We start from the raw sequence: 25,681 nt of genomic DNA, 5'->3' as shown, positions 1-25,681 counted from the left end.
AAAAATTAATCTACATCTTTTAAATATTTCTTTATCTTGCTAGAAGATATACTTTTTCTTTTTGATAATAGTAATCTTTGTTTTCTTTTAAAAATTTAAATGTTTTATTTTATTTTTATGTAAATTTTTTAATTAAAATTTTTTTCATTATAGTTTGTATTCAATATTATTTTGTATTCATTTCAAGTGTATAGCATAGTGATTAGATAATCATATACTTTACAAAGTGTTGCCTCTGATATTTCCATTACCCAACTGGCACCATGCACAGTTATTACAATACTAGAGGTCTGGTGCACATATTCATGCACGAGTACGGTCCTTTGACCTGACTGGTGATTGGGGCTGATCTGGGTTTTTTCACCCAGTCCCGATCGGGGCCATTCGGGGCCGGCCCCCGGGGGTTGGGGGGGACCACAAGAGGTTGGCCTGCCACAGGAGGTTGGCTTGTGGCAGCACACCGACCACCAGGGGGCAGCTCCTGCATTAAGCATCTGCCCCCTGGTGGCCAGTGCACATCATAGCCACCATCATTTGGTCGACCAGTGGTAACGGTCGCTTATGTATATAGACTAGAGGCCCTGTGCATGAAATTCGTGCACGTGCTGGGGGGTGGGGGAGGGGGGAGCATCCCTCAGCCTGGCCTGCACCCTCTCCAATCTGGAACCCCTTGGGGAAGATCCCTCTTGCAATCCAGGACCACTGACTCCTAACCGCTCACCTATCTGCCTGCCTGATTGCCCCCTAATCCCTCTGCCTGCATGATCGTCCCTAACTGCCTCTGCCTACTGGCCTGATCGCCCCTACCTTGCCCCCCTGCTGACCTGATTGCCCTTAACTTGCCCCCCTGCCGGCCTGATTGCCCCTAACTTATTCCCCTGCTGGCCTGATCGCCCCTAATCGCCTCTGCCTCAGCCCTGGCCTAAGCCACAGTCTGGCCTCCCTCTGCGGGAAGCGACCTGGTGGATCAGGGGAAGGCACCGCCCCCATTACCCCGCTGCTGCTGCTGCCACTGCTGGCCTGAGCCTGGGCCCTTCACAGCCACTGTGGCTTTGTCCGGAAGGACGTCTGTAAGGTCGTCTGGAAGACATCCACTCTAATTAGCATATTACCCTTTTATTAGTATAGATTACTGACTAAATTTCCTATGCTGTACTTTGTATCCCCATGACTATTTTTTAACTGCCAATCTGTATAGTTCTCAATTTAACAATAGTAATCTTAAAATTAAACACCTTTTTTAAAAAAAAATAAAACAAAAAACCAGCTGTTGGTGCTGCCAGGGTTCAGGAATCCCTAGTTCGTGAAGCCATTAATGCCGGGGTTCTTGTTCCGGCATCTAGAAGGGTTCTGTAATCTGGAGAAGGCTGTTTGTAGATTAAATAGGAGTCCAGAGATGAAGTATAATTTTGAAAGGCGTATGGGGGTCAGAGGAGCCTAGTTTAAAGGAAACTAGGATGATCTCCTCTCAGGACCCCATGCTTTTTATTAACACAATTTATCATGAGGCCAGGCAGAGATACATACTTCAAAGGGTCAGGGTTTCCTATACAGAGTCCATTGTCAGATTGGGGAGAATTAGCCTATGGCTCTTAAGGTGTTTGGCCAGTAGGAGGCAATAACATGTAGATTAGGATGCCCTGAGCTGTCTGGCAGCAAACAGTCATTTAATGTATCCTATTCAGGTTTGGGGAAATGCCATCAGCCATTCCCAGATTCAGCCCTGCTGTCATGCTGGAATTGGCTTCCGGAAACTAGCTGTATATACCATTATACAAAACAAAGATTACTGGATTGGGAAACCAGGAGATCTAGAGTTTTTTACTGGCTTTACTTAACCTTTTCCCTGTTGCCATGGCCTCAAAAAACATTGACTGGACATTAGAAGATTTTTTTTTTTTAGATCTAAGATACAAGTTGTTTCACCTATTTAAATAGTTTAGAAAACCCTCATTTTAAAAAATGTCTTTATTGATTTTAGAGCAGTGGTTCTCAACCTTGGCTGCACATTAGAATCACCTGGGAATCTTTTTAAAATCCTGATTTCTGGGCCTCATCCTCCAGAAATTCTGTTTCTTTGTTATGGGGTGGGGCCACAACATTAGTAACAAAGAAACAGAATTTCCGGAGGATGAGGCCCAGAAATCAGGATTTTAAAAAGATTCCCAGGTGATTCTAATGTGTAGCCAAGGTTGAGAACCACTATTTCAGAGAGATAGGAAGGGATAGGAATAGAGAAATAGAAACATCAATGAGAGAGAAACATCAGTCAGCTGCCTCCTGCACGCCCCCTACTGGGGATGGAGCCTACAACCTGGGCATGTGCCCTGACCAGGAATTAATCTGGTGACTTCTTTGTTCATGGGTCAACGTTCAGCCACTGAGCCACACTGGCTGGACACCTTTCTTCCTCCCTCCCTCCCTCCCTCCCTTCCTCCTTTCTTTCTTTCTTTCTTTCTTTCTTTTCTTTCTTTCTTTCTTTCTTTCTTTCTTTCTTCTTTCTTTCTTTCTTTCTTTCTTTCTTCTTTCTCTCTCCTCTCTCTCTCTCTCTCTCTCTCTCTCTTCTCTCTCTCTCTCTCTCTCTTCCTTCCTTCCTTCCTTCCTTCCCTTCCTTCCTTTCCTTCCTTCCTTCCTTCCTTCCTTCCTTTCCTTCCTTTCCTTCCTTTCCTTCCTTTCCTTCCTTCCTCCTTTCCTTCCTTTCCTTCCTTCCTTCCTTCTTCCTCCCCTCCCTCCCTCCCTCCCTCTTCTTTCTTTCTTTCTTTCTTTCTTTCTTTCTTTCTTCTTTCTTTCTTTCTTTCTTTCTTCCTTCCTTCCTTCCTTCCTTCCTTCCTTCCTTCCTTCCTTCCTTCCTTCCTTCCTTCCTTCCTTCCTCCTTCCTTCCTTCCTTCCTTCCTTTCTTTCTTTCTTTCTTCTTCTTCTTTCATTACAGTTGATTTATACTACTTCATTTAGTGGAGGGGGTTTCCATTTTCACTCCTCGATAGATTTTATGTATTTCTCACATGCTTCTTCACTCATTGGCTTATCAGGTTCTGCAGGGTTACTCAGTGTCATCTTGGTCAGCCAACCATCTTCATGACAAGATTTGCTAACAAATCCTGGACTTTCTGCAAGAGCTTCATTAATTTCAGTTACTTCTGATAGAGGAGAATAGAGTTTGCTATCAGCTTTCACACTTTCCAAAGCACCAAAGTCATCTTGTTTGTTCAGTTTTGTCCCAATTTCAGGCAGACTATAATAAACAACATCTCCCAAAGCTTCCTCTATGAAACTGCTTATTTCCACTGTTTCAATATAATCTTCTGTTGTTATCCATTCATGTTTCTCTGTGAATTTACTCACTGAAAGCAGATGAGGCCAGTGTGTACCTGGACAGCCCCGTTCTCAGGCTCCAGGCAAACGGTGGGCAGGCTGCAGGCCTGGGCCACACATTCCCTGCTGCTTGGGGCATTATGTTCAAAGGCAAAAACCCTCGTTTTCTAATTATCCGGATCTTTTTAGGAATACTTAGTGTCACCTGAGAACTTGTATGAACAAATCTTCATTTGAAAATTCTCTAGTTATATCATAAAAGGTTTATGAAATGATGTTTGAAAAGATTTCTCAGTATACAGGGTATCCCCCCAAAATGTACACACACTTTGAATACTTATAAAGGCAGTATTTATTAAAATACATTTCATTTCCAAAATGTAATAGAATCAGCTGACAAAATGTATATCCAGTTTTTGGGACGCCCTGTATTTTACTTTTGTGTGATATGTTTATGTAACAGTATTAACTTGTACAGTTCTTTGTCATTTAGATTGAAGGTAAAACATCTTTATTGAGATATTTATTTGTAACAAGTAACATTTAAATTACAAACAAAAAATGTTACCTACAATTTGATGAAATAAATGTCTCTAACAGATTGTTTATAACACTTAACTTTGATTTAAAATTTTATATATGAATATGGAATATTTATTGTCTGTTGTCTTAGCTTCTGCCTAAAGGGAGAGGGACTGGATGGCTGCTTTCCTGCTGTAATAGACTACACACCATATTTGAAGTTTACCCAAAGGTATTTGACATTTAGAAATATGTTCTTGAAATCCAAATTTATTGTTAAATGTCTTGTTGCACAATATATTCATCTGATTAAAATTGCTTTTTATAAAACATTTATTTCATATCAGAAATCATTCATAAATATAAACTCCAGTTGCATTTTTAGTACTTATATAAGTACGCACTTGTTATATAATTGTAATCCCAGCATATATGTAGTTTTTAAAAAGTACATGTATTTTTTGCTGTAGTTATTAAAATAAATCTAATTGCTCTGTAATCATCCATTGAGATTTTAAAACTGTAATTAATTATTTAGACTTTTTCATTTTATCTTCATTATAAAGAAAAGAGTAATGAACATGTTTGTGCAAATCAATTTTCTTTTTATTTCTATTTTGAATTTACAGAGTTATTCAGGTAAATACAACAAAAAATTTATGGCTCTTAAAGTCTACTTTTATAAAAGAGTTGTACCAATTTCCAGTCTTGTGTGAGAGTTATGGATTTCCCATAATCTCATCAGCATTGAAAATTAATCAAATGAAATCCATAGATTTTTCTGACGGTCTGCCTTCACTTATTGATTTCCTGAATAGAATGATGATCTTTACATACTTCTAAAAGGTTATAATTAGGCCAGAGCTGTAAGGGAAAGAGAAAGAAAGTGAAAGTAATATAGTGTATACACACACAATCACGATGTGTTATTTATGGAGTACCTAATGTAGGAAAGAGACATAGATGTTGAGAGTATAGAAACTTCATGAACTTCTGAAAAATAATACATTTCTTGTCCCCAAGATAATCATCTAGTGAGAGAAGTCACTGTTATTTCGGAGCTAGGAGTGGGAAGATATTTTGGATGCTGAGGGAGAAGGATACATAGAGTATCATGGTGCCACGCTTTCTGACTTAAGTTAGTGGATTCCTTAGGAAAAGGGATAATTCTAGTACATGAGAGCCTGAAAAGTACAGCAATAAGATGTTTTGAATAGGCATAATATTATACTGTTTTGGGATATGTTGAGTTATAGTACCTTTTGTGAAGATAATGAATAGTTCAAAATAATACTAGTAAAGTGATAGTAGTAATATTTATTGAATGTTTATTATATGGAAGGCATTATTCTAAGAACTTTACTTCTGTTAACTCATTAATCCCTAAAAGGGAGTGAGAAATAAGAAAACTGAAACATAGAAAGGTTACATAACTTGTCCATAGTCACACAGCGAGTTTGTGCAACGGGGGCCACAAGTCTGAAATTAAAGAGCAAGATCACAGCTAGAGATAGGAGGTTGGCCATCAGCATGAAGATGGAAAGGCTATTTTTGTGATTTAGGAAGTGACTTAAATTAAGATATAAAGTTAAATATAAATACTAATCTGCCTCTCTTACATAAAAGTTGTAGTAATTATTACAAGGCTTTTTAAAAGATATAATTATGGAACCTTCTCAATTAGTGCCCTCAGAATGGATTTAATGATTTTACTCTGTGTCCTCAACTGTCTAACCACTTTTTTTCCTGAATTTTCATGCAACTTTCTTTCTTTGATGCACAAATCCAAAAATGTACATATAGCTTCTCTCCTTTATGTACTAAAGGCTTCCTACCAACTTGTTATATAACAGACACTGAAATGAAAAGGGAAATGCCACTTCAACCTAGTCACTTATTTCTGACCTTAGTTTTTCACTTTAAAAATATTTAAACTATCCTAACTGACCCAATATTTTAAAATTTTAGTTGCTTCCAACCAAATATACATGTATTCAACACATTTTAAAAAAACTCTATTAGGTTCCTAATTTTAAGAAACCTTCCGAATCTGTCCCTCCTCAAATTACTGAATAAAATAATACATATTCAAATCAAAACAACAATGAGGTACCATCTCACACCTGTCAGAATGGCTATCATCAACAAATCAACAAAGGACAAGTGCTGGAGAGGATGCAGAGAAAAAGGAACCCTCGTGCACTGCTGGCGGGAATACAGACTGGTGCAGCCACTATGGAAGACAGTATGGAGTTTCCTCAAAAAGTTAAAAATGGAACTCCCATTTGACCCAGTAATCCCACTTCTAGGAATATATCCCAAGAAACCAGAAACACCAATCAGAAAGGATATATGCACCCATATGTTCATAGCAGCACAAGTCACCATAGCTAAGATCTGGAAACAGCCTAAGTACCCATCAGCAGATGAGTGGATTAGAAAACTGGTACATCTACACAATGGAATACTATGCTGCTGTAAAAAAGAAGGAATTCTTACCATTTGCAACAGCATGGATGGAACTGGAGAGCATTATGCTAAGTGAAATAAGCCAGTCAATGAAATAAAAATACCACATGATCTCACTCATTTAAGGATAATAAAGACCATTATAAAGTGATGAACAAAAATAGATACAGAGGCAGAGCAGCATCGAACAGTCTGTCAAACTACAGCGGGAAGGCTGGGGAGAGTTGGGGGGCAGGGGTGGTAAGAGATCAACCGAAGGATTTGTATGCATGCATATAAGCATAACCAATGGACACAAGACACTGGGGGCAGGGGAGGCGGGGGGAAGGTCAAGGGACGGGGGAAAGGAGACATATGTAATACTCTTTGTAATACTTTAAAAAACTTAAAAAAGTAATACATATTCATTATGGAAAAATTAAAAAATATTAAAAAGGCATTTCAAGAAACTAAAATCTTCATATTATAATTAATTATAATGGTATATTTAGTGCTAAATATTTTAGAGTTTGCTCACCAGTAGCTTGAAAATACAGAAGTATTTCTTAAAAATCCAAGTGGAACACAGTATTAACTTTCTTTTTAAACGTTCAATCTTCCCAGCTCTGACAGTATCAGCAGTGATGAGGAGGAGCTGAGGACGCTGGGAAGCAGTGGCAGTGAGAGCAGCTCTCCTGAGAACGTGGGGCCTCCTTTCATCATGGACGAGAATACGTGGTTCAACAAGTGTAAGAGAGTCAAACAGAAGTATCAGCTCACCCTGGAACAGAAGGTATCAGTCAGTGTCAACAGCCATTTAATCCTGTTCTCTGTATTGCCTTTGGACTGTCTCTGCCAAAAGCTCTCTCAGCTGAATGAAAGGGTTTGCCCCTCGCTCCTTCCTTTCTGTTCTTGAATTATCCTCCTGTTAATTAAAAATCCAGGAATGTTGTAGGAAAGGCTTTTTTTTGTTAAACATTTTCTAATTTTATGTTGTAATATAAAAATCAGCCATTTATTTTTCTTTATGCAGTTTCATGTATATATTTGAGGTTTTAGTTCCTATGACTAATTTCATAAAATATTACTGAGTTTGTGAAAAAGCAGTAATTGCCTAAGTCCATATATGTCTCATTTGTCCTTTTTAAATCAGTTATTTTAGAAGCTCTTGTATATCAGACACTGCACTTGGCAAAGTAGAGTATATAGCAGAAAGGAAAAGAAACTCCATTATCTTGAGGAGTTGCAATTTTTTTTATTGTATTATCTATTTTTTCCTTTCAAATTATCATTATTCATAAATAGTCTATATAGGAAAAGCCTGATGGAATTAACAATAGAAGTATTGGAACAATAAAAAATACACTGAGGAAAATGCTTACAAAGTAAATACAAATATGAATAGATTTTACATAGACCAACAGCTACTGGTTAGAAAACACAAAGAAAAAGATTCCACTTATAATAGCTATAAAACTGTACCTAATGTATATGGGAAAAACTTTCATACCCTATTAAAGAAGACATCTCGTACCAGCAAGATTTCAGACTAAGATCACCTATAAGATCATTGTAAAAATATGAAAATGCTGAGCAGAATACAATTTTAAAATAGCTTCATGCAGAGCTGCTCTCTCATAAAAGAATAGGAGTTCACTAATGACCCAAAGCACACAAAGACCATTCCCTTAACTTAGGTACATGTGTTGTTGTTGTTGTTTTGTTTGTTTTTAATATATTTTTAGTGATTTTAGAGAGGGAGGAAAGGATAGAGAAAGAAACATCGATGAGAGAGAAACATACACCCCTACTGGGGATCAAGTCCACAACCTGGGCATGTGCCCTGACTGGGAATCGAACTGATGACCTCTTGGTTCATGGGTCGACGCTCAACCACTGAGCCGTGCTGGCTGGCCTAGGTGCATGTGTTTTAACACAGGGGAACAGTGGACCTAGGCCCACTATCATTGAAGATGGAAACTGAACCTGGTAGGCAGGAGTGAGATGCAAAATGACAGATTAACCATAGAAATTGGCAAATAGATCTGGACTACATGAAACAAAAACTATATTAATGGCCAATATGGGGTGGCATTGGAGGGTTGAAATATGTTTAACAACTGACTTTCACAGAGGAAATAGAGAAGCCCTGGTATGTACCATTTGCTGATTCTTTGGGGCAAATTATCCCATCATGGCCAAGTTAAAGCTACCAATGTGATATCCCTAAAGGCAGAACTGGGAAAAGATGCACCATAGCACGCCACTGAATAGCATTCTATCAGACAGATTCAACAGACAGAAATGACCTTAGGAGCACAGACAATAGAAGATATGATAAAATATTCAAAAATACTTAGGACGTGATGTGTTTTGAGTGGTTATTTCCTTGTTTTTAATATAATTTACTTAGTTATGTCTATGTAATTTAATGTTTAATAATTGCCGTGTTTTTAAAATTTCTGAAATTCAATAATCAGCCCTCGAGAGCTAACTGCAGCCCACCACTGGGAAGCAAAGTGGGACTAAAACTCTAACAATATTAGAAAACGTAAGAGAGGCTGATTGAAGCTAAAGCCATTTGAGGTCTTTGTGTTACAGTGAAAAGGGTAGACACAAATTTTAATGTGCCTGCCTGTTTCCAAAGTTGTGATTAAAAGTAGAATATTTAATTTTCAAACTAATAGTGATAAGACAAATAAGGGAAGTTTTATTATTACAATTGAAAGTAGCAAGTGAGAAAAAATAAGGATGTTATAAAGGATGGTATCACCAGAAGAAAAAAAGGTGGTACCACCAGATAAAGTGTAGAAATATATCTCAATCTAATCACCTGACTCAACATCACCATAAAAGTAAATGGCATAAACTTGTCATTTAAGACAAACTCTTTATTTTTTAATAATAAATTTTAGTTATATGTTGTCTGTAAGAGATATACATAAAATAAGACACAAAAATGTTGAGACTAAGAGGATAAAGATATAGTAGGCAAACTTAACCACAGGAATTCTGTATTAATGTTATCCAACGTGGACATTAAGGCAAAAAGCATTAAGACTAAAAAAAAACATTGTCTTTGTAAAAAAAGAATTCACCAGGAATGTATAACAGCACTGAACTTACATAATGTAACAGTGTAGCCATGAAAAATGTTAAGCATAAATTAATAGATTGTCCAGGAGAAATTGATAAATCCATAATTAGAGTAGGAAATTTTAACATCTATCAAAATAATTTACAGATTCAATGGACAAAATATTAGTAAGGATGTAGTGAGTTTGAATAGCACAATTAGTAAAGCTTGATCTAAACTTTGTTAAACGCTAACAATACACATTCTTTTCAAGCATATATGGGCCAGCTATTCAGTTTGTATGGAGCATATTATGTCACAAGGCAAATGCCCACAAATACCAAAGAAATGATATAATAGTGATCACAGTGCAGTAAAGTTAGATTCAATACAATATGTTTACCACCACCTGTAGACCACCAATGGGAATTTAAAAAATAAAACTTCTAAATTATGTGTCAAAAGAAATGAGTAAATAAGAATGAAAACAATGCATACTGACAATTTTAAGTTACAACTTTTTGCAGTACTTGTAGAAGTACTTAACTTAGAAAAGAAAGTAGGAAAATTAAAGAGATAATTATTTAATAAGTAGACCAAAAAAATCAGTTCCAAATAAAAAAAAAATAAGCACAGATTTTAATTAGAGAAACAGAATTAACAAAACCTCCCTCTCTCTCCAACTCCTCCCTCTCTCCCTCCTCCCTTCCATTCTCTGAAAATCAATGAAAAAAATATCCTTGGGTGAGGATTAACACACACACACACACACACACACACACACACACACACACACACACACAAAGAATGAATATCAGGTGAAAATGTGATTAGTATAAAAACAATAATATGACAATTTGTCATTATCTAGTAAATGTAAAGGTAATGCATGGCCTACTCCCAGCAATTCTATTCCTAGTCATATTTCCTATAAATTCTTAGATGTTTGTACCAGGTAACATATAACTGAGTGTTCACTGTATATTATTTATATTAAGAAAAAGCTAAAAACAATCCAAAAGGTCATTGATAGGAGAGTAAGTAAATAAACTGTAGTATTCATACAATGGAATACTATTCACTATTGAAAGCAAGACATCATTGTAGATGAAAAAGCCAGTGTCAAAAGGATATAGACAAATCTCAACAAAACTATTTTAAGACAACATACGTTTGTGGTAAAGCTAGAAAGAATAGTAAGGAGATAATAAACATAGATCTCAGGATGTTGTTATCTGTGTAGCGGAAGCAGGGGTTATCATTAGGGAAAGGCATTATAGGGGCTTAAAAGTTTTGATAATCTTGATTGTGGTACATAAGTTGCATTTAATTACTAATGTTTATAAATATTTATATAATTTATATATTAAGCGGTGTGACATATACAATACTTCCTTTGTAAAAATTAATTTTAATGTTTGAAATTTTATTGTGGAAAAACTATTTGAGAATTGTCATGGGAAAATCTGAAAAGGAAGCTTAATGAGGGGAGAATAGTGTTAACTTCTATTAACATCTATAATAATAAAAGCATAATATGCTAATTAGACCGGACAGCTGAACAACCTTCCAGATATACTTCTGGACGAAGCCACAGTGATGGGGGCTGAGGCAGAGGTGGTTAGGAGCAATGAAGCAGGCAGGCAGGCAAGCAGTGAGGGGCGATGAGGCAGGCAGGCAGAGTGGTTAGGGGCAATGAGGCAGGCAGGTGAGCAGTTAGGGGCGATCAGGGAGGCAGGCGAGTGGTTAGGGGCGATCAGGCAGGCAGGCGAGTGGTTAGGAGCCAGCGGTCCTGGATTACAAGAGGGATGTCCAACTGCCTAGTTAGGCCCAATCCTGCAGGCCTAAACTAGAAGTCGGACATCCCTGAGGGGTCCCAGATTGTGAGAGGGTGCAGGCTGGGCTAAGGTCCCCCCCCCCCCCCCCGCACGATTTCTTGCACCAGGCCTCTAGTGTATCATAAAACTAAACTAGTTAAAAGACTTTGTTAATGACAAATGAATGGGATAACATAGTAGGATAGAAGAATACTTTAAGAAAAAAAGATTCTAATTAATATCCTGAGAGGAATTTATAAGCACATTGTAGCTAAAAAGTAGGATGTCATGAGAAGGGCATAATCAGACAACATGATAGAGCTGTTGGAAATTAAAATTAAGATTTCCTGAATTAAAAAATCCAGTATAAGGGTTTGAAGGATAAATTCAATGAAGTCTTTCAGAAAACAGAGCAAAAGGACAAAGAAATTGTAAATGGGTAAAAAATAACTGACAGAAGATCAGCCCAAGAAGGCTTATATCTATTTGGTGTTTCCTAATAATAACTAGGAATTATGCATTACATTCAGTGTAGCAGGTAATACTCTACCTAGACTGTTTTGTTTAATATTCCCAACTAGGAAGATTAAAGCTCTCACTTTTTCAGATGATGAAACTGTGACTCAGAGAGATTAAATAACTTGACCAGGATACATAGCTGTTAGCTAGTAGACCTGGACTATATAGGCACCTGCAGGCCTCATCAAAACATTGTACTGCTTCCTACTAATTTGTTAAAGCTAAAATGGTAATATCTGTTTTGAAAGAATAATCACAGAGAGGCAGTTTCTTAATTGGTCAATCTGTGATTAGGTCTGTATTCTGAAACTAGGAGGCATACTGAGTATTTTATTTATTGTTGCAGAGCTTAGAATTGAAAATGTTTTAACTAAGTTTTACCTTAAATTACAAATGCATTTTAATGAACCTTAGAGAAGAGCTTTAAATAACGAACATATGTTAAATTTTTGTACTAAATTAAAAAATTATTTTTACCGTTTCATCAGTGATACTATAAAAAAGTTTCACTACAATATAGATATGACTAACATTTAAGCTATTGAGCATTTGTCTTCAAAATATATTAGAATTTTATAGTTGGCTATATCTTGCTGATCTGTATTTCCAGGCTTATCTTGAAGAACTCTTACGACTTCGAGAGAACCAGCTGTCTGAATCTGTCTCCCAGAATAAAATACTACTACAAAGGATCGAAGATTCTGATCTGGCCCATAAATTGGAAAAGGAACAATTAGAATATATAATTGTGGAGCTGCAAGATCAGTTGTAAGTGAGATCCTTTTGGGAAAAATTTTGGCAATATATGAACATAACTAAGTGTTTTAACATGTTTTAGCATAAGATTCAAATTCCAAGAAATCAGATCGCCTGCTATTATGTTCCCTTTCACTTATTTTTTTTGAAAGTTTACTTTTGTTTTTCTTATTATAAAAGTAATCCATGCTCATTGTAGAAACATTACAAAATATAGGAAGAAAACAAAAATTACCTTTAGTTGTGCTACCCAGACTTAACTAATATAATTTGGTTGGATTCTTTCAAAAGCTTATGTTTAATTTTAAAAGCATTTATTTAGTTATTGATTGATTGAGTGGTTGTAGAAATATGGACTATAAGACCAGTGCTGCTAAAGGAGCAGTGCCACTGCATAAACTTCTTGTTTCCAGAACATTACTAAGCACAGTTCAGTATAGCTAACTTTTTTCTTTAGCCAGACTTCCTTCAATGGAGGAAGCTGTGTATTGATCTACATTCTGGTACAAGCTCCTTAACTTGTCACTATTCAAAGCACTTGTACTAATAATACGGTTTTGTCAAACTTGATTTTGTCAATTAATTGCTTATAGTGAAAATCTTCTCATATTAATATTTACTTAATCTTAAAGGATGATTTTTTAAAATTTTCTTGAAATAATTTTAAGCTTTTGGAAAAGTTGCAAGGATAGTACAATTTCCATATGGCTTTTCCTAGATTCACCAGTTTTCTTTTCTTTTTTAAAAATATATCTTTATTTATTTCAGAGAGGAAGCGAGAGGTAGAGAGAGATAGAAACATCAATGATGAGAGAGAATCATTGATTGGCTGCCTCCTGCACGCCTCCTACTGGGGATCGAGCCTGCAACCGAGGCGTGTGCCGGACCGGAATCAAACCCGGGACCCTTCAGTTCCCAGGCTGATGGTATCCACTGAGCCAAACCAACTAGGGTTAGATTTACCAGTTTTCAATATTTTGCCACATTTGTGCTCCTTCTCTCCTTCTCCCTATATATACAGACAGATATATTATTTTTTAAACCACCTGAGAGGTTGCATACATGTCTCTTTACTTCTTAATATTTCAATGTGTCTTTCCTAATAACAAAGATATTCTCTTACATCACCATAGTTTGGCTTTTTAAGACATTTAAATTGATACAATGCTTTAATCTTACCTATAACTCATACTTCACTTTCATCAATTATCCAAATAATGTCCCTTATTGCAACTTTTGTTTTTCTGGTAAGGATCCAATCTTGGATCATGTTTTTAATTTGGGTGTTAGTCTCTTCAATCACTTTAAGTTAGAATAGTTTTTCAATGTTCTGTCTTACAAGAGATTGGTATTTCTGAAGAATACAGGCTAGTGATTTTATAGAATGTCCCTCGATTTTAGTTTGTTTGTTCTTCCCTATGATTAGAATGAGCTTATCCATTTGTGGCAGGATTACAATCTAAGTGGTGTGTCCTCAGAACATCACATCCAGAGATACATGAGGTCTGTTATTGGCCTTTTAGTAGTGCTATTAATTTTAATCATTAGGTTAAGATGTTTTTCTCTTCTGTATAGTTACTGTTGTTCCTTTTGTAATTAACTTGTAATTTGCAAGGAAACTAAGTAAATATAATAGATGATTTTTAAGTAAAAATGTTTTATTAAGGAACATAAAAATTTAGTATTATCTAGGAATTTGTATGTTGATGAAAAGAATTATGTTCATATATTGTTTCTTATATTTTTCTAATATTTGAAAGTTTCTTATATTTTTTCTAATTGTCCGGTGGAGTATGACTCATTTAGGGGCAAAGTAACACCTTCTGTAGCCCCTTGCTTCTGTAAGCAGGGGGAAAATATCAAGAGCCAAACAATAGAGATTTCTGGTTATTTCTTTGCAATGGAAAGATTAAGGTGATTTAATCTTCCTTTTACAAATAATCTTGGTAGTTTGTCTAAATTGTTTTAATATAAGAATAATTATGAAATCAGTTTTTATTTAACCAGCAAGGTTTTTTCCATGTTTGTTGAATTTATTGGGGTGACACTGGTTAACAAAATTCCACAGATTTCAGGTACACAATTCCATAGTACATCATCTGTACATCACCATTTATCTCCCTGTTTCTTCCTCCATCTTCTCTCTCCCCTTCCACCCACCCCAGCAATCACCCATCCATGTCCATCAGTATTTTTTCTCTTTTTTTCCTCAATACCTCTCGGACCCCCACCTAATGCCCAACCCCCTCCCCCCTGCTCTTTCAACAGCTGTCAACCTGCTCTCTGTCTATGACTCTATCTCTATTTTGCTTGTTAGTTCATTTTGTTCATTAGATTCCACACATGAGTGAAATCACTTGGTGCTTGTCTTTCTCTGAATGGCTTATTTCATCTAGCATAATACTCTCCAGGTCCATCCATGCTGTCACAAAGGGTAAGATTTCCTTCTTTTTTACAGCAAGGAGTATTCTACTTTGTAAATGTACCACAGCTTTTTTTATCCACTCATTTACTGGCGGGCATTTGGGCTGTTTCCAGATCTTGGCTGTTATAAATAACTAGAGGCCTGGTGCATGAGATTCATACACTGTGTGTGTGTGTGTGGGGGGGGGGAGGGGTGTTCCTCAGCCCAGCCTATGCCCTCTCGCAGTCCAGGACCCCTCGGAATGTCTGCCTGCCGGCTTAGGCCTGATCCTCTGGGGGTTGGGCCTAAGCCAGCAGGCAGACACCCTTCTCATAGTCGGGCTCTCTCAGTCCAGGACCCCTCACTCCTTACCATCACTGTGCTTGCTAGCCATGAGCCTGGCTTCTGGCTGAGTGGCACTCCCCCTGTGGGAGCGCACTGACCACCAGGGGGCAGCTTCTGCATTGAGCGTCTGTCCCTGGTGGTCAGTGCACGTCATAGTGACTGGTCGTTCTGCCATTTGGTCAATTTGCATATTAGGCTTTTATTATATAGGATGCTGCAATGAACGTAGGGCTGCACATTTTCTTTTGCATTAGTGTTTCAGGTTTCTTCATATAAATTCTGAGAAGTGGAATCACTGGGTCATAAAGCAGTTCCATTTTTTAAAAATATTTTATTGATTTTTTACAGAGAGGAAGGGAGAGGGATAGAGAGTTAGAAACATCAATGGGAGAGAAATATCCATCAACTGTCTCCTGCACACCTTGTACTGGGGATGTGCCAGCAACCAAGGTACAAGCCCTTGACTGGAATCAATCCTGGTACCTTTCAGTCCACAGGCTGATGCTCTATCTACTGACCCAAACTGGTTAGGGCTCATTTTTAATTTTTTGAGGAAACTCCATACTGCTTTCCACAGTGGTTGCACCAATCTATATTCCCACCAACTGTACACAAGGGTTCCCTTTTCTCCACATCCTCACTAACACTTATTTTTTGATTTATTGATTATAGTCAGCCATTTTGAAGGTGTAAGGTGATATATCGTTGTGTTTTTAATTTGCATTTCTCTGATGATTAGTGACATTGAGCATCTTTTCATATGTCTCTTGGCCATCTATATGTCATCTTTGGAGAAGTGTGTATTCAGGTCCTTTGCCTGTTTTTTAATTGGATTGTTGTTTTTTTGGGAGTTTCATAAATTCTTTTTTTTACTTTATTTTTAATGTTGTCACTATTAAAGATGTTCCCTCCCCCCTTTGCCCACCTCCACCCAACCCCCACCCACCTTTCCCTCTGGCCATGATCACACTGAAAAAATACCCATCTTTAAGTATTCTGTACTTAAAGATGATTCCATCTTTAAGTATTTTTTACTTAAAGATGATTCTGATAAGTGAATTGTGAACATTCTAAAGGAAATGGATCTTACTCATCTGTTCAGTATTCTTGTAACAGTTTTTGTGCAAAGGAATCTTTAAGACATCAATTTATACCCATCCTGAGATTGTAGCTGTACTATGGGAAAGTATATCTTCAACTTCTAAACTCAAGAAGCTGCTGGAGCAGTTGATTAATTAAGATTTATAAAATGGCAATTTCCTAATTGTTACTTCTCCCATGATTATTGGCCAGAATCATCTACAAAAAAGGGGGTTTTCCTCATTAGTTAGGGTTTTTTGGTGGTTACCATTACAGTTCTGATAGGATATTATTAATTTTCTGAATAAGATTCCAACACTCTACTAGTTACCAAAGAGATGAAGATTTTGTTTCGCTTTCTCTCTTTTATTTTTGAGAATTTTATGAACTTTTTATATATGATATATTCTATAATGTAAATGAGCTCATTCAAGATTCATAAATAAGGTGATGATTTCAGCATAACAAATAAATCACCTGATTCATAGTTATCCAGAAGTTAATGTTTCTCAATAAGTAGCAACAACCAATGCAAAATATACTAATTCAGGCAATTACTGCAAGTAACCAAAAGATGGCGCTCTCTCCCTGTACATAATCTTTCACCTTGCATTCCTCTGGTTAATTTGAACTACCGCTTGGAGGTGCCTATGCATTTTGATCTTGCCTTCATGTCAAGCCTCAACCCTTCCTTATACCCTCTTTTATCAAACGGCCTTTCCTTTGTTATTGTTTTTGTTAAAGTTTTTGCAATATTTAATAGGAATTTAATATTTTATTTGGGTTGAACTTTTATTAGGATTATTAATGTTCTTAGTGTTCTAGCAAAAAGTCAAATAGGTTTTGAGTTGTCAGCTCCCAACCCTATTCTCCCCATAAGCTAGTTATTGTCAGTGTGTTATTGCAGAACACTGTAGTGTTTTGTTTCTGTATTATAAAGAAATGCCTATATTCAATGTGTTTCTATCACTTAAATTTATTTTTCTTTTTCATACTCAAATTGTCCCACATTTGTCTAATTCGTTATATTAATTCTTGTATCCTGCTGACATGACCCATTTGTATTTTAAGTTCTACATTCTCATTAACGTTTTATATATATGTGTGTGTGTGTGTGTGTGTGTGTGTGTGTGTGTGTGTATATTATTGATTTCAGAGAGGAAGGGAGAGAGAGAGAGAGATAGAAACATCAATGATGAGAGAGAATCATTGACTGGCTACCTCCTGCATGTCCCTGTTGGGGATCGAGCCTGTAACCCGGGCATGTGCCCTTGACCAGAATCGAACCCAGGACCCTTCAGTCCACAGGCCAATGCTCAATCCACTGAGCCAAACTGGCTGGAGCCTCATCAATGTTTCTTTTCAAATGATGGTGTAAAGTTAAGTTCTAAAGTGCAACTAGGGTTGAAAACCACTGCTGTTCTAAAAGAGTTAGATTTGCGTTTAACTTTTGAGACAGGAATATTTCATAGGTAAATAATTTTTAGATTTTGGCTACCTGGCTCCTTTTTAAGCTTTTCTCAAAATGTTTTATTTGAAGGGAAATAAGTATAAAATAATATAAAGTTAATGTTTACTCCATGGCTTTGTCTAAAATTAACAGAAACAAAAGCACACAAATAAGGAACATTTTTATATTAACACTAGAGGCCTGGTGCACAAAATTTGTGCATGGGGTGGTGTCCCTCAGCCCTGCCTGCACCCTCTCCAATCTGGGACCCCTTGGGGGATGTCCGACTGTCGGTTTAGGCCCTCCCCTGCCAGCCTGATCTTGCCCCAACTGCCCTCCCCTGCTGGCCTGGTCACCCCAAACAGCCCGCCCCTGCAGGTCTGGTCACCCACAACTGCCCTCCCCTGCAGGCCAGTTCACCCCCAGCTGCCCTCCCCTGCAGGCCAGTTCACCCCCAACCACCCTCCCCTGCCTGCCTGAACACCCCTAACTGCTCTCCCCTGCCGGCCTGATTGCCCCTAACTGTCTCTTTCTCCACCCCCACCACCATGGCTTTGTTCAGAAGGAAGTCAGATGTCTGGAAGATGGCCAGTCGACCCGTCTAATTAGCATATTACCCTTTTATTTGTATAGATTATGAAGAAGTTAGGGCAGTGGTTCTCAACCTTCTGGCCCTTTAAATACAGTTCCTCATGTTGTGACCCCCAACCATAAAATTATTTTCGTTGCTACTTCATAACTGTAATTTTGCTACTGTTAGGAATTGTAATGTAAATATCTGATATGCAGGATGGTCTTAGGCGACCCCTGGGAAAGTGTCTTTCAACCGCCAAAGGGGTCGCGACCCACAGGTTGAGAACCCCTGAGTTAGGGTATTCACAAGCTATATAAGCATTTTCCAATTCTGGACAACTTTAAATGAACAAAGAAGGTACATTCTCTTGCCCTGACCGGTTTGGCTTAGTGGATAGAGTGTTGGCCTGTGGACTGAAGGGTCCCAGGTTCAATTCCAGTCAAGGGCATGTACCTTGGTTGCAGGCACATCCCCAGTAGGGGGTGTGCAGGAGGCAGCTGATCGATGTTTCTCTCTCATAGATGTTTCTAACTCTCTATCCCTCACCCTTCCTCTCTGTAAGAAAAATCAATAAAAAATATATTTTAAAAAAAAGGTACATTCTCATCACTTCTCTTGGTACTAGATTGCTTTTGTAACTTCTCTGACATTTACCCATTCACTTGGTAAATACTTATTGAGAATGAAGAGCCAAGCGCTATTCCAGGTGACTCAAGAATAAATAAAACATAGTCCTGTCCTTACAGAGCTTACTTTGGGTGGAGGGCTGAGACCGACATTAAACAAATAGTGTTTGTTTCTCTTCCCAAGTAGTAAGAGAAGATAGAGGTAGGTAATTCTGTTTTTCTGTGTTTCTAAGAGAGTTAGGGGTGGAATGTATTCAACACCTTATATTTGGTGGTTTTCCCTTTCTTTGACTTCAGTACCCAGCCATTCTGTCCATAAGCATAAACACCTGCATTAGTATAGTCATGACATAATAAATTCTTTATTTTCATGAACACAATAGCCTAAGATTTTCTCAGTGATCCTTGTCATAAATGGCATTGGAATACATCCTAAGAATGACAGCATATGAGGCAATAAATGATAAGTGGAAAATAACCAAGGTTTGCTGCAATGGTGTTAGGCATTTTGCAAGACCCACTCTCAAAACTTACGTTATAGCCATGATCTTCAAATGTACTGCCTTATCAAAATATAAAAATACTTTAATGTTATGGAACTTTGGGGTTGCTTGGGAATATCTGGGATCACAGATAGTAAATTCTAAATGCCAAGGGTTGTATGTCCTATATACATATGTGCAGCAGTTGAAAATATAACTTTATTGTGAGCATCAGCACAGCTTCTGAGGTAAATGAGAAAGAAGCAAAGTAAAGGAGAGAGGATAACCCTCAAATTTGGAGACACAAGATAATGAAAACAAAATAAAATTTTGAATTGGTTAAGTATTGCTATCAAAATATAGAGTACAGGATTCTAGACCTTTTCAAAGAGCTTGTAAGGAAACAGTAGGTGAGAGCCTAATCTCTGAAGGACGGCCTTTTTATCTCTCCTATAAAGTAATGAATGAAATATCTAGGGCTCAAAAGAATGTAGGATCTCAATTCTGAAGCCAGGGTTCTGTGTATTTACAGGGAATCTGTTTGAGCGATTTGAGAATATAAGTGGAGGGACCACCAACATTTAAGGACTAAATGGAGAGAGGGATCTTTGCTGAAAGAGATCAAGAAAGAATAGCCATAGAGATATGTAGTGTTGTTATTTCACAAGAGAAAAAATGTATATGAGATTCACTTAGTATTAAAAAAAATACCATTGTTTGGGCCCCACCATCATAGAAACTCATTTCATTGATCTGAGATGATGCTTGGGCATCAGTATTTTTAAATGCTTTCCCAGTTATGTGACTAGGGTAGAGAACCACTAGACTAAAAGTTTGCTGTGATGTTTAGCAAACCAAAGTGATACTTATTACCCTCTTAACAGCAATTTAATCACTTCCCTAAACATTAAAGCTACTTAGATGTTTTGTTAGTTTAAGTAAGAAAGTTGCATTGTAATTTAATTTTCAGTAGTATTGAAATAGAGTATATTCTGTATTTGCTATCTTCCCTTGCATATTAGATTATTTCAAGGTGCTTTTTAAAATTCTATGCTGTCCTTTAGATTCATTCTACTGACATTTATTGAGCCCTTCTTCTGTCCTAGATGCTGGGCTTGATACTAAGAATCTATACTAATAAAAGGATAATATGCTAATTAGACTGGACGTCTTCCGGACAAAGCCACGGTGGTAGGGGCCAAGGCAGAGCAGTTAGGGGTGATCAGATGAGCAGAGGAGAGTAGTTAGGGGTGATGAGGCCAGCAGGGGAGAGCGGTTAGGGGCAATCAGGCAGGCAGGCAGGTGAGTGGTTAGGAGCCAGGGGTCCCGGATTGCGAGAGGGATGTCTGAAGGGTCCCAGTTTGGAGAGGGTGCAGGCCGGGCTAAGCCCCCTCCCTCCCCCACCCCCCCATGCATGGATATCATGCACTGGGCCTCTAGTACAGAAATAAATTTGTTCTAGTTCCTGCCCTCAGAGTGCTCTTAGGGAACACAGACATGTAAACACTAAGAGCGATAAGGTGTCCTCAAAGCTATGATAGATGCTTGTATTGGATACAGTGTGAGACAAAGGAAAATGAACTAGGAAGGATTTAATGAGGTGGTGACAGTTATACTAATTCCTTAAAGTGGTTTAGATATTTGATAGAGCAGAAAGGTAAGAGATGGGTTTTCCAGGCATTGAAAATAACAAAAGCTAAAACAGAAAGAGATTAGAGTCCAGCAAATAGGAAACTGCAGGATGGCTCCTGGTTACTTAACATAGAGGGAAAATGTGTATGTGTGTGACCAGGTGAGAAAGGGATTTACATACCATGCTAAGGAGGTCTGTGAAGTTACCAATTTCAGATCAGATTTCCATTTTAGAAAGGTAAACGTTTAAAATAATATTTTATAATAAATACTTATTAAGTAACTACTTGTTCCAGGAACTGGGCTAGATACTGAGAATTTAAACATGAATAAGATAACCTTGAGAATATCAGAGTCAGCTAAACAACTGACCTCTAAGTGATGTGATGAGTGTATTGGGACACGCATATGTGTATGGTAATAAAGATATATACACATTGTAGCAGTAGCACAGGAGTAGTGGTCCAGGAAAAGCATCACTAGAAGTTATTTTGAATAGAGCTTTGATAACCTAGGGAGAGAAAGAATGTTATTCTAGGTAAAGGGAGGAACAAATACAGAAACATTGGTGCAAAATATCATATGAGGGAGATGAGTATAATAAAATATTAACTAAAGTTTTATTAGAAGCAAATAGTTTATCTGGGAACCCTGAAAGAGTTTTATTAGGACTGTACATTTTTACTTGAGATAAGCCTCTATTGAAAATGCAGATGCCTATAAAGTACTCCACATTGTTAGAGGATGGTGTAAATATACCCTTCCTGATGGCTCAATTCATGTGACAAAAATCTCACACTGAAACTTAGCGAATTATTTGACAACTTGGATGTAGAATGCTGTTTTAAAAAGAGACAGTAACGAACTCCATTTTTACTAATTTTGTTTTTCCTTTAAAAACATTGATAAACAGATTTCTTCCTGAGAAGGTAGAAAGGATTCACAGGGCAGTCTTTGGTGTTTATGAACAACCCAGAGTCTTATTGTGTTGTGTTGCACTGCATCATGCTTGGCTAAGATAAGCTAACAATAATCATGTGAAGAATAATGGCAAATCTGGGAAAAATAAAGTGTGATGATGAATTACTGTCTTATATAGTACAAGTTATATATTTAGAATATACAGGAACTTTTCAGGGTTTGGCTGGGTTCATAAAATAAATTACATTCATTGAACATTTCTGTCATGCTAAGGAGGGCTTAATACAGAGCTATTATTTTTTTCTTTGAAAAATAAAACAACTCTTTGATCCTTAACTGAAAACATTGATGGAGGAGATTAAGAACATAAATGGAAAGGCATGCTGTGTTCATGGATTAGAAGAATTAATATTATTAAAATCTCCATACTATGCAAAGTGATGTGCAAATTCAGTGAAATCTATATCAAAATCCTAGTGGCATTTTTCACAGAAACAGAAAAAACAATCCTAAAATTTATACGGAATCAAAATGATCCTGAGTAGCCAAAGCAATTCTGACTTCTGCTTGTTTAACTTGTAGTATTCCATTCTGAGAGAGAAGCTAGTGTTTACGTCAGATAATATTTCTTTGTGGACATAGTAGAGCAAATATGTTCAAATGCACACAGGTATCCTGTAAAGTCAGAAATGTTTGTGTGCAGCTTGTTGGAGACATATAAAGTGGGGTTATTCCATTGGAAGCATGTTGACAGCCAGAGGTGCGGTGCAGGTTCGTTTTCTCGTGTGAAGGATTGTCTTGCCAGCACACCACTGACTGCCACCCACACAGGACTGTCATTGTCACTGAAAATTAGTGGCAAGCACGAACTACTTCCGTATCTGAACTGATGGCTCAGAATCTTGGTATGCCAGAGTTGTGGACTACTGTCGGAGAACGCAGGTGGCCTTAGGAGGTATTTTAAGGTCTTTTAGAGGTAGAATAAGAACTTTGCAAACATAATTATGCCTTTAAATGGTCTTTAACCACAAATTCAGATGTCGAATTAGTCTTGTGACAATGACCAGTTGGTTTGTGAAGTTGAAATTTTTGGCAAAAGCTAGTCTTTTTCAAGTTCTTATGAACAAGTAACAGTTCTACAAATATGAAAGGAAACCATGGGTTATAATAATGGCTTTTATTCTGTAGCTGAAATATTTCCAATGGATTATACTGTTCAATGCAGTTGTCATTGATTTAATTATTTTCATAAAAATTCATTAATAGTCACTTCTATCAAAAACAATTACGGGAACCTCATGAATTTTTTTATTTTTCTGCATTAATTTTATTTTTAATCAATTAAATTCCTTTTGCTTATCAAGTTAAATTACTTACATAGCTTGTGAATTTTGAAGCTATAAACTCTTACACATGGGATCTTTATTTTACTTCATATTTTAACTGGCATCTGATAACCTGTAGCTTTAAGACATCACCATTGTTTTTTAGTTAAGATGTAGAATGCAGCTTGCATCCATCAGTCTTCTAGTAATATCTCTGTGGAAATAGTAGGAAGTCTCAGTGTCACAAGTGATTTGTTGTAGCTAGCCAAGAAAGAATAAAAACACATATTGTAGGAAACAAAACAGTCCTAGCCCCATCTAGCCTTCCCGTAGTTTTGGTCACAGTCTATTAACATACCATTTTAGAAAGATGAATTTTGGGGGCCTAAATTGATACCATTAATGGCAGGTTCCTCTGCCCTTGCAGAACAATGAAGACAAAAGCACTCACCATCTTAATATTCACAGGACTGTGCTAAAGAATAATGATTTAAGATCAAGACAAGAGTTAACTGCCCACCTCACCAACCAGTGGCCTTCCCCAGGAGCTCTGGATGTCAATGCTGTTGCCTTGGATACGTTGCTTTACCGAAAACACAATAAACAGTGGTATGAGTAAGTGTAATACTTTTTTTTCCAACTAATTACAGATTTAGTTGTGCCAAACAGGGCAGTCCACTTTGGTTTCTCAGTTATTCTTCTTTCTGAATTGATTATTAACTTAGAAGAAAAGTAGGATTTAAGTACTTTGGCTTGGCAAGTACTTTGCCAAGTAGGATTTAAATACTTCGGCTTGGCAAGGTTAGGTTAAGGTTTCGAAGCCAAGGCAGCCTGGGGAAGTAAAATTATCTGAGAAATTATTATGCAGTGTTGTACCAGTTACCTACTTCTCCTGTTAATCTTCAGCCAGTCTCTCAGTTAAGTCTATGAGCTCCTATTTAATGAGTCATCTATTTATTAATTCTGGCTTTGGTGTTTGTATATGCCTTAGGACTAATTTTCCCGCTAGCAAGAAAACACAAAATTCCGTCTCATGAACAGATAGAAAGTTTTATACTGTTTTTGTGGGTCTAAAAAAGTTTTGTTAATTTTCAATAAACCTAATTTGTGGAGGCTGTAGAAGATATAATCACTCTGCCTATGTTGGTCCCAAAGTTCAGGATTGTCAATTAGTTGTAGTTTCCCAGTTTTCAGAGAGTTGCAAGTCTTAGTCTTTCTTCATTTTGGAACTTGTAAATTGTTATCTTCTTTTTGGCTTTAGGCACTTTCCCATCTGTTTTAAATTTTATTTTTATTATTCCTTTTTAAAATTCTCACCGATGATATGTTTTTCATTGATTATATGGAGAGAGAAAGAGAAAAAAACACATCAATGAGAAACATCAATGGGTTGCCTCCCATATGAGCCCAAACCGGGGATTGAACCCACTACCTGGGTATGCGCCCTGAATGGGAATCAAACCTGCGACCCTTTGGTGCAGGGGACGATGCTCTATCCAACTGAGCCACACTGGCCAGGGCCCACATTCCCATCTTGATCATTTTTTTCAGTATCTTTATTTTGCTATCTGTGTTTAGCTAATTTTCTGATTGTTTTCCCTGTTCTCCCTACATCCCTTCTGTTTTCTCTATTCCCTTCCCTTTCTCCCTTTTCCTTCTTCTTTTTACCTTCTTTCCCCTATTCCAGTAATTTTTAACTTTTTTAAATCTCATGCACATATAAACGAATTACTAAAATTCTGTGGCACACCAAAAATCTGACAAAAAATAGGTATAATTTTGATTCATTCACACTGGAAAGATATTGTTGTGTTGGCTGTTGTCATTTTTTTATTTGATAAATAAGGGAAAACAGGTCAGTGTCCCTGAATAGTCATTTTCAAAAAATTCTTGCAGCACAATCGGTTGAAAATTGATGCTCTATTCTAACCTCCTTCCCTCTCTCTTTTTCTTTCTCTGTTCTTCTTTTAGAGCTCTTGTTTTTTAAAATTTAACTGATAAAGCTACATACACACTTCTTTCTGTGCTTCTTAGAGTGCCGTTCACTAGGTAATTAGCAGCCACTCATTTCTATAAAGAGTGTTTTAGCCCAGACACAATTTCCACCCGCTTTTTTTTCATTTATCAAAAGTAGAACTCAAAATAAATTTGACTTTTTTCTTTTTTAAAGTCCTCACTGGAGGATATGTTTATTGATGAGAGAGGGAGAGAAGGAGAGGGAGAGAGAGAGTGACAGAAGAGAGAGGGAAAGAAGGGGGAGGGAGAGGGAAGCAGAAAGAGAGAGGAGGAGAAAGAGAGGGAGAGAGAGAGGAAGAGAGAAACATCAGCTGGATGCCTCGCATACACTGAACCACAACCTAGGTATGTGCCTTGAGACAAATCCATGAAAAAA

The 25,681-nt window shown here is 37.2% G+C and overlaps 2 protein-coding genes and 1 long non-coding RNA gene across 5 annotated transcripts in view; 1 reads left to right on the top strand and 2 right to left on the bottom strand.

The window, feature by feature from the left end:
• Positions 1 to 25,681, top strand: part of RUNDC3B (RUN domain containing 3B) — a 109,245-nt gene that overhangs the window by 71,648 nt on the left and 11,916 nt on the right. For 2 of the 3 annotated variants that reach the window (XM_036328286.1, XM_036328288.1), the window contains 4 exons: positions 3,986 to 4,066; positions 6,907 to 7,075; positions 12,305 to 12,462; positions 23,758 to 23,904. In XM_036328286.1, coding sequence (XP_036184179.1) covers positions 3,986 to 4,066; positions 6,907 to 7,075; positions 12,305 to 12,462; positions 23,758 to 23,904 — 555 coding nt within the window. The remainder of the gene's footprint in view (positions 1 to 3,985; positions 4,067 to 6,906; positions 7,076 to 12,304; positions 12,463 to 23,757; positions 23,905 to 25,681) is intronic. The other variant, XM_036328287.1, reaches the window with a different exon arrangement.
• LOC118666526 (glycine cleavage system H protein, mitochondrial-like) lies at positions 2,971 to 3,801 on the bottom strand. The gene is made up of 2 exons (XM_036328969.1): positions 3,789 to 3,801; positions 2,971 to 3,368 (listed from the first exon to the last, which is right to left on the bottom strand). Exons 1-2 carry the CDS (start codon positions 3,799 to 3,801, stop codon positions 2,971 to 2,973), a joined length of 411 nt encoding a protein of 136 aa, XP_036184862.1.
• LOC118666259 lies at positions 4,487 to 24,553 on the bottom strand. The gene is made up of 5 exons (XR_004970917.1): positions 24,390 to 24,553; positions 23,342 to 23,503; positions 21,416 to 21,554; positions 6,821 to 7,063; positions 4,487 to 4,698 (listed from the first exon to the last, which is right to left on the bottom strand). It is a non-coding gene; the product is annotated as an uncharacterized LOC118666259 (long non-coding RNA).

Source organism: Myotis myotis, unplaced genomic scaffold, assembly GCF_014108235.1.
Source record: "Myotis myotis isolate mMyoMyo1 unplaced genomic scaffold, mMyoMyo1.p scaffold_m19_p_11, whole genome shotgun sequence".
Taxonomy (NCBI): Eukaryota; Metazoa; Chordata; class Mammalia; order Chiroptera; family Vespertilionidae; genus Myotis; species Myotis myotis.
This window is presented reverse-complemented; position numbering and strand designations above follow the sequence as displayed.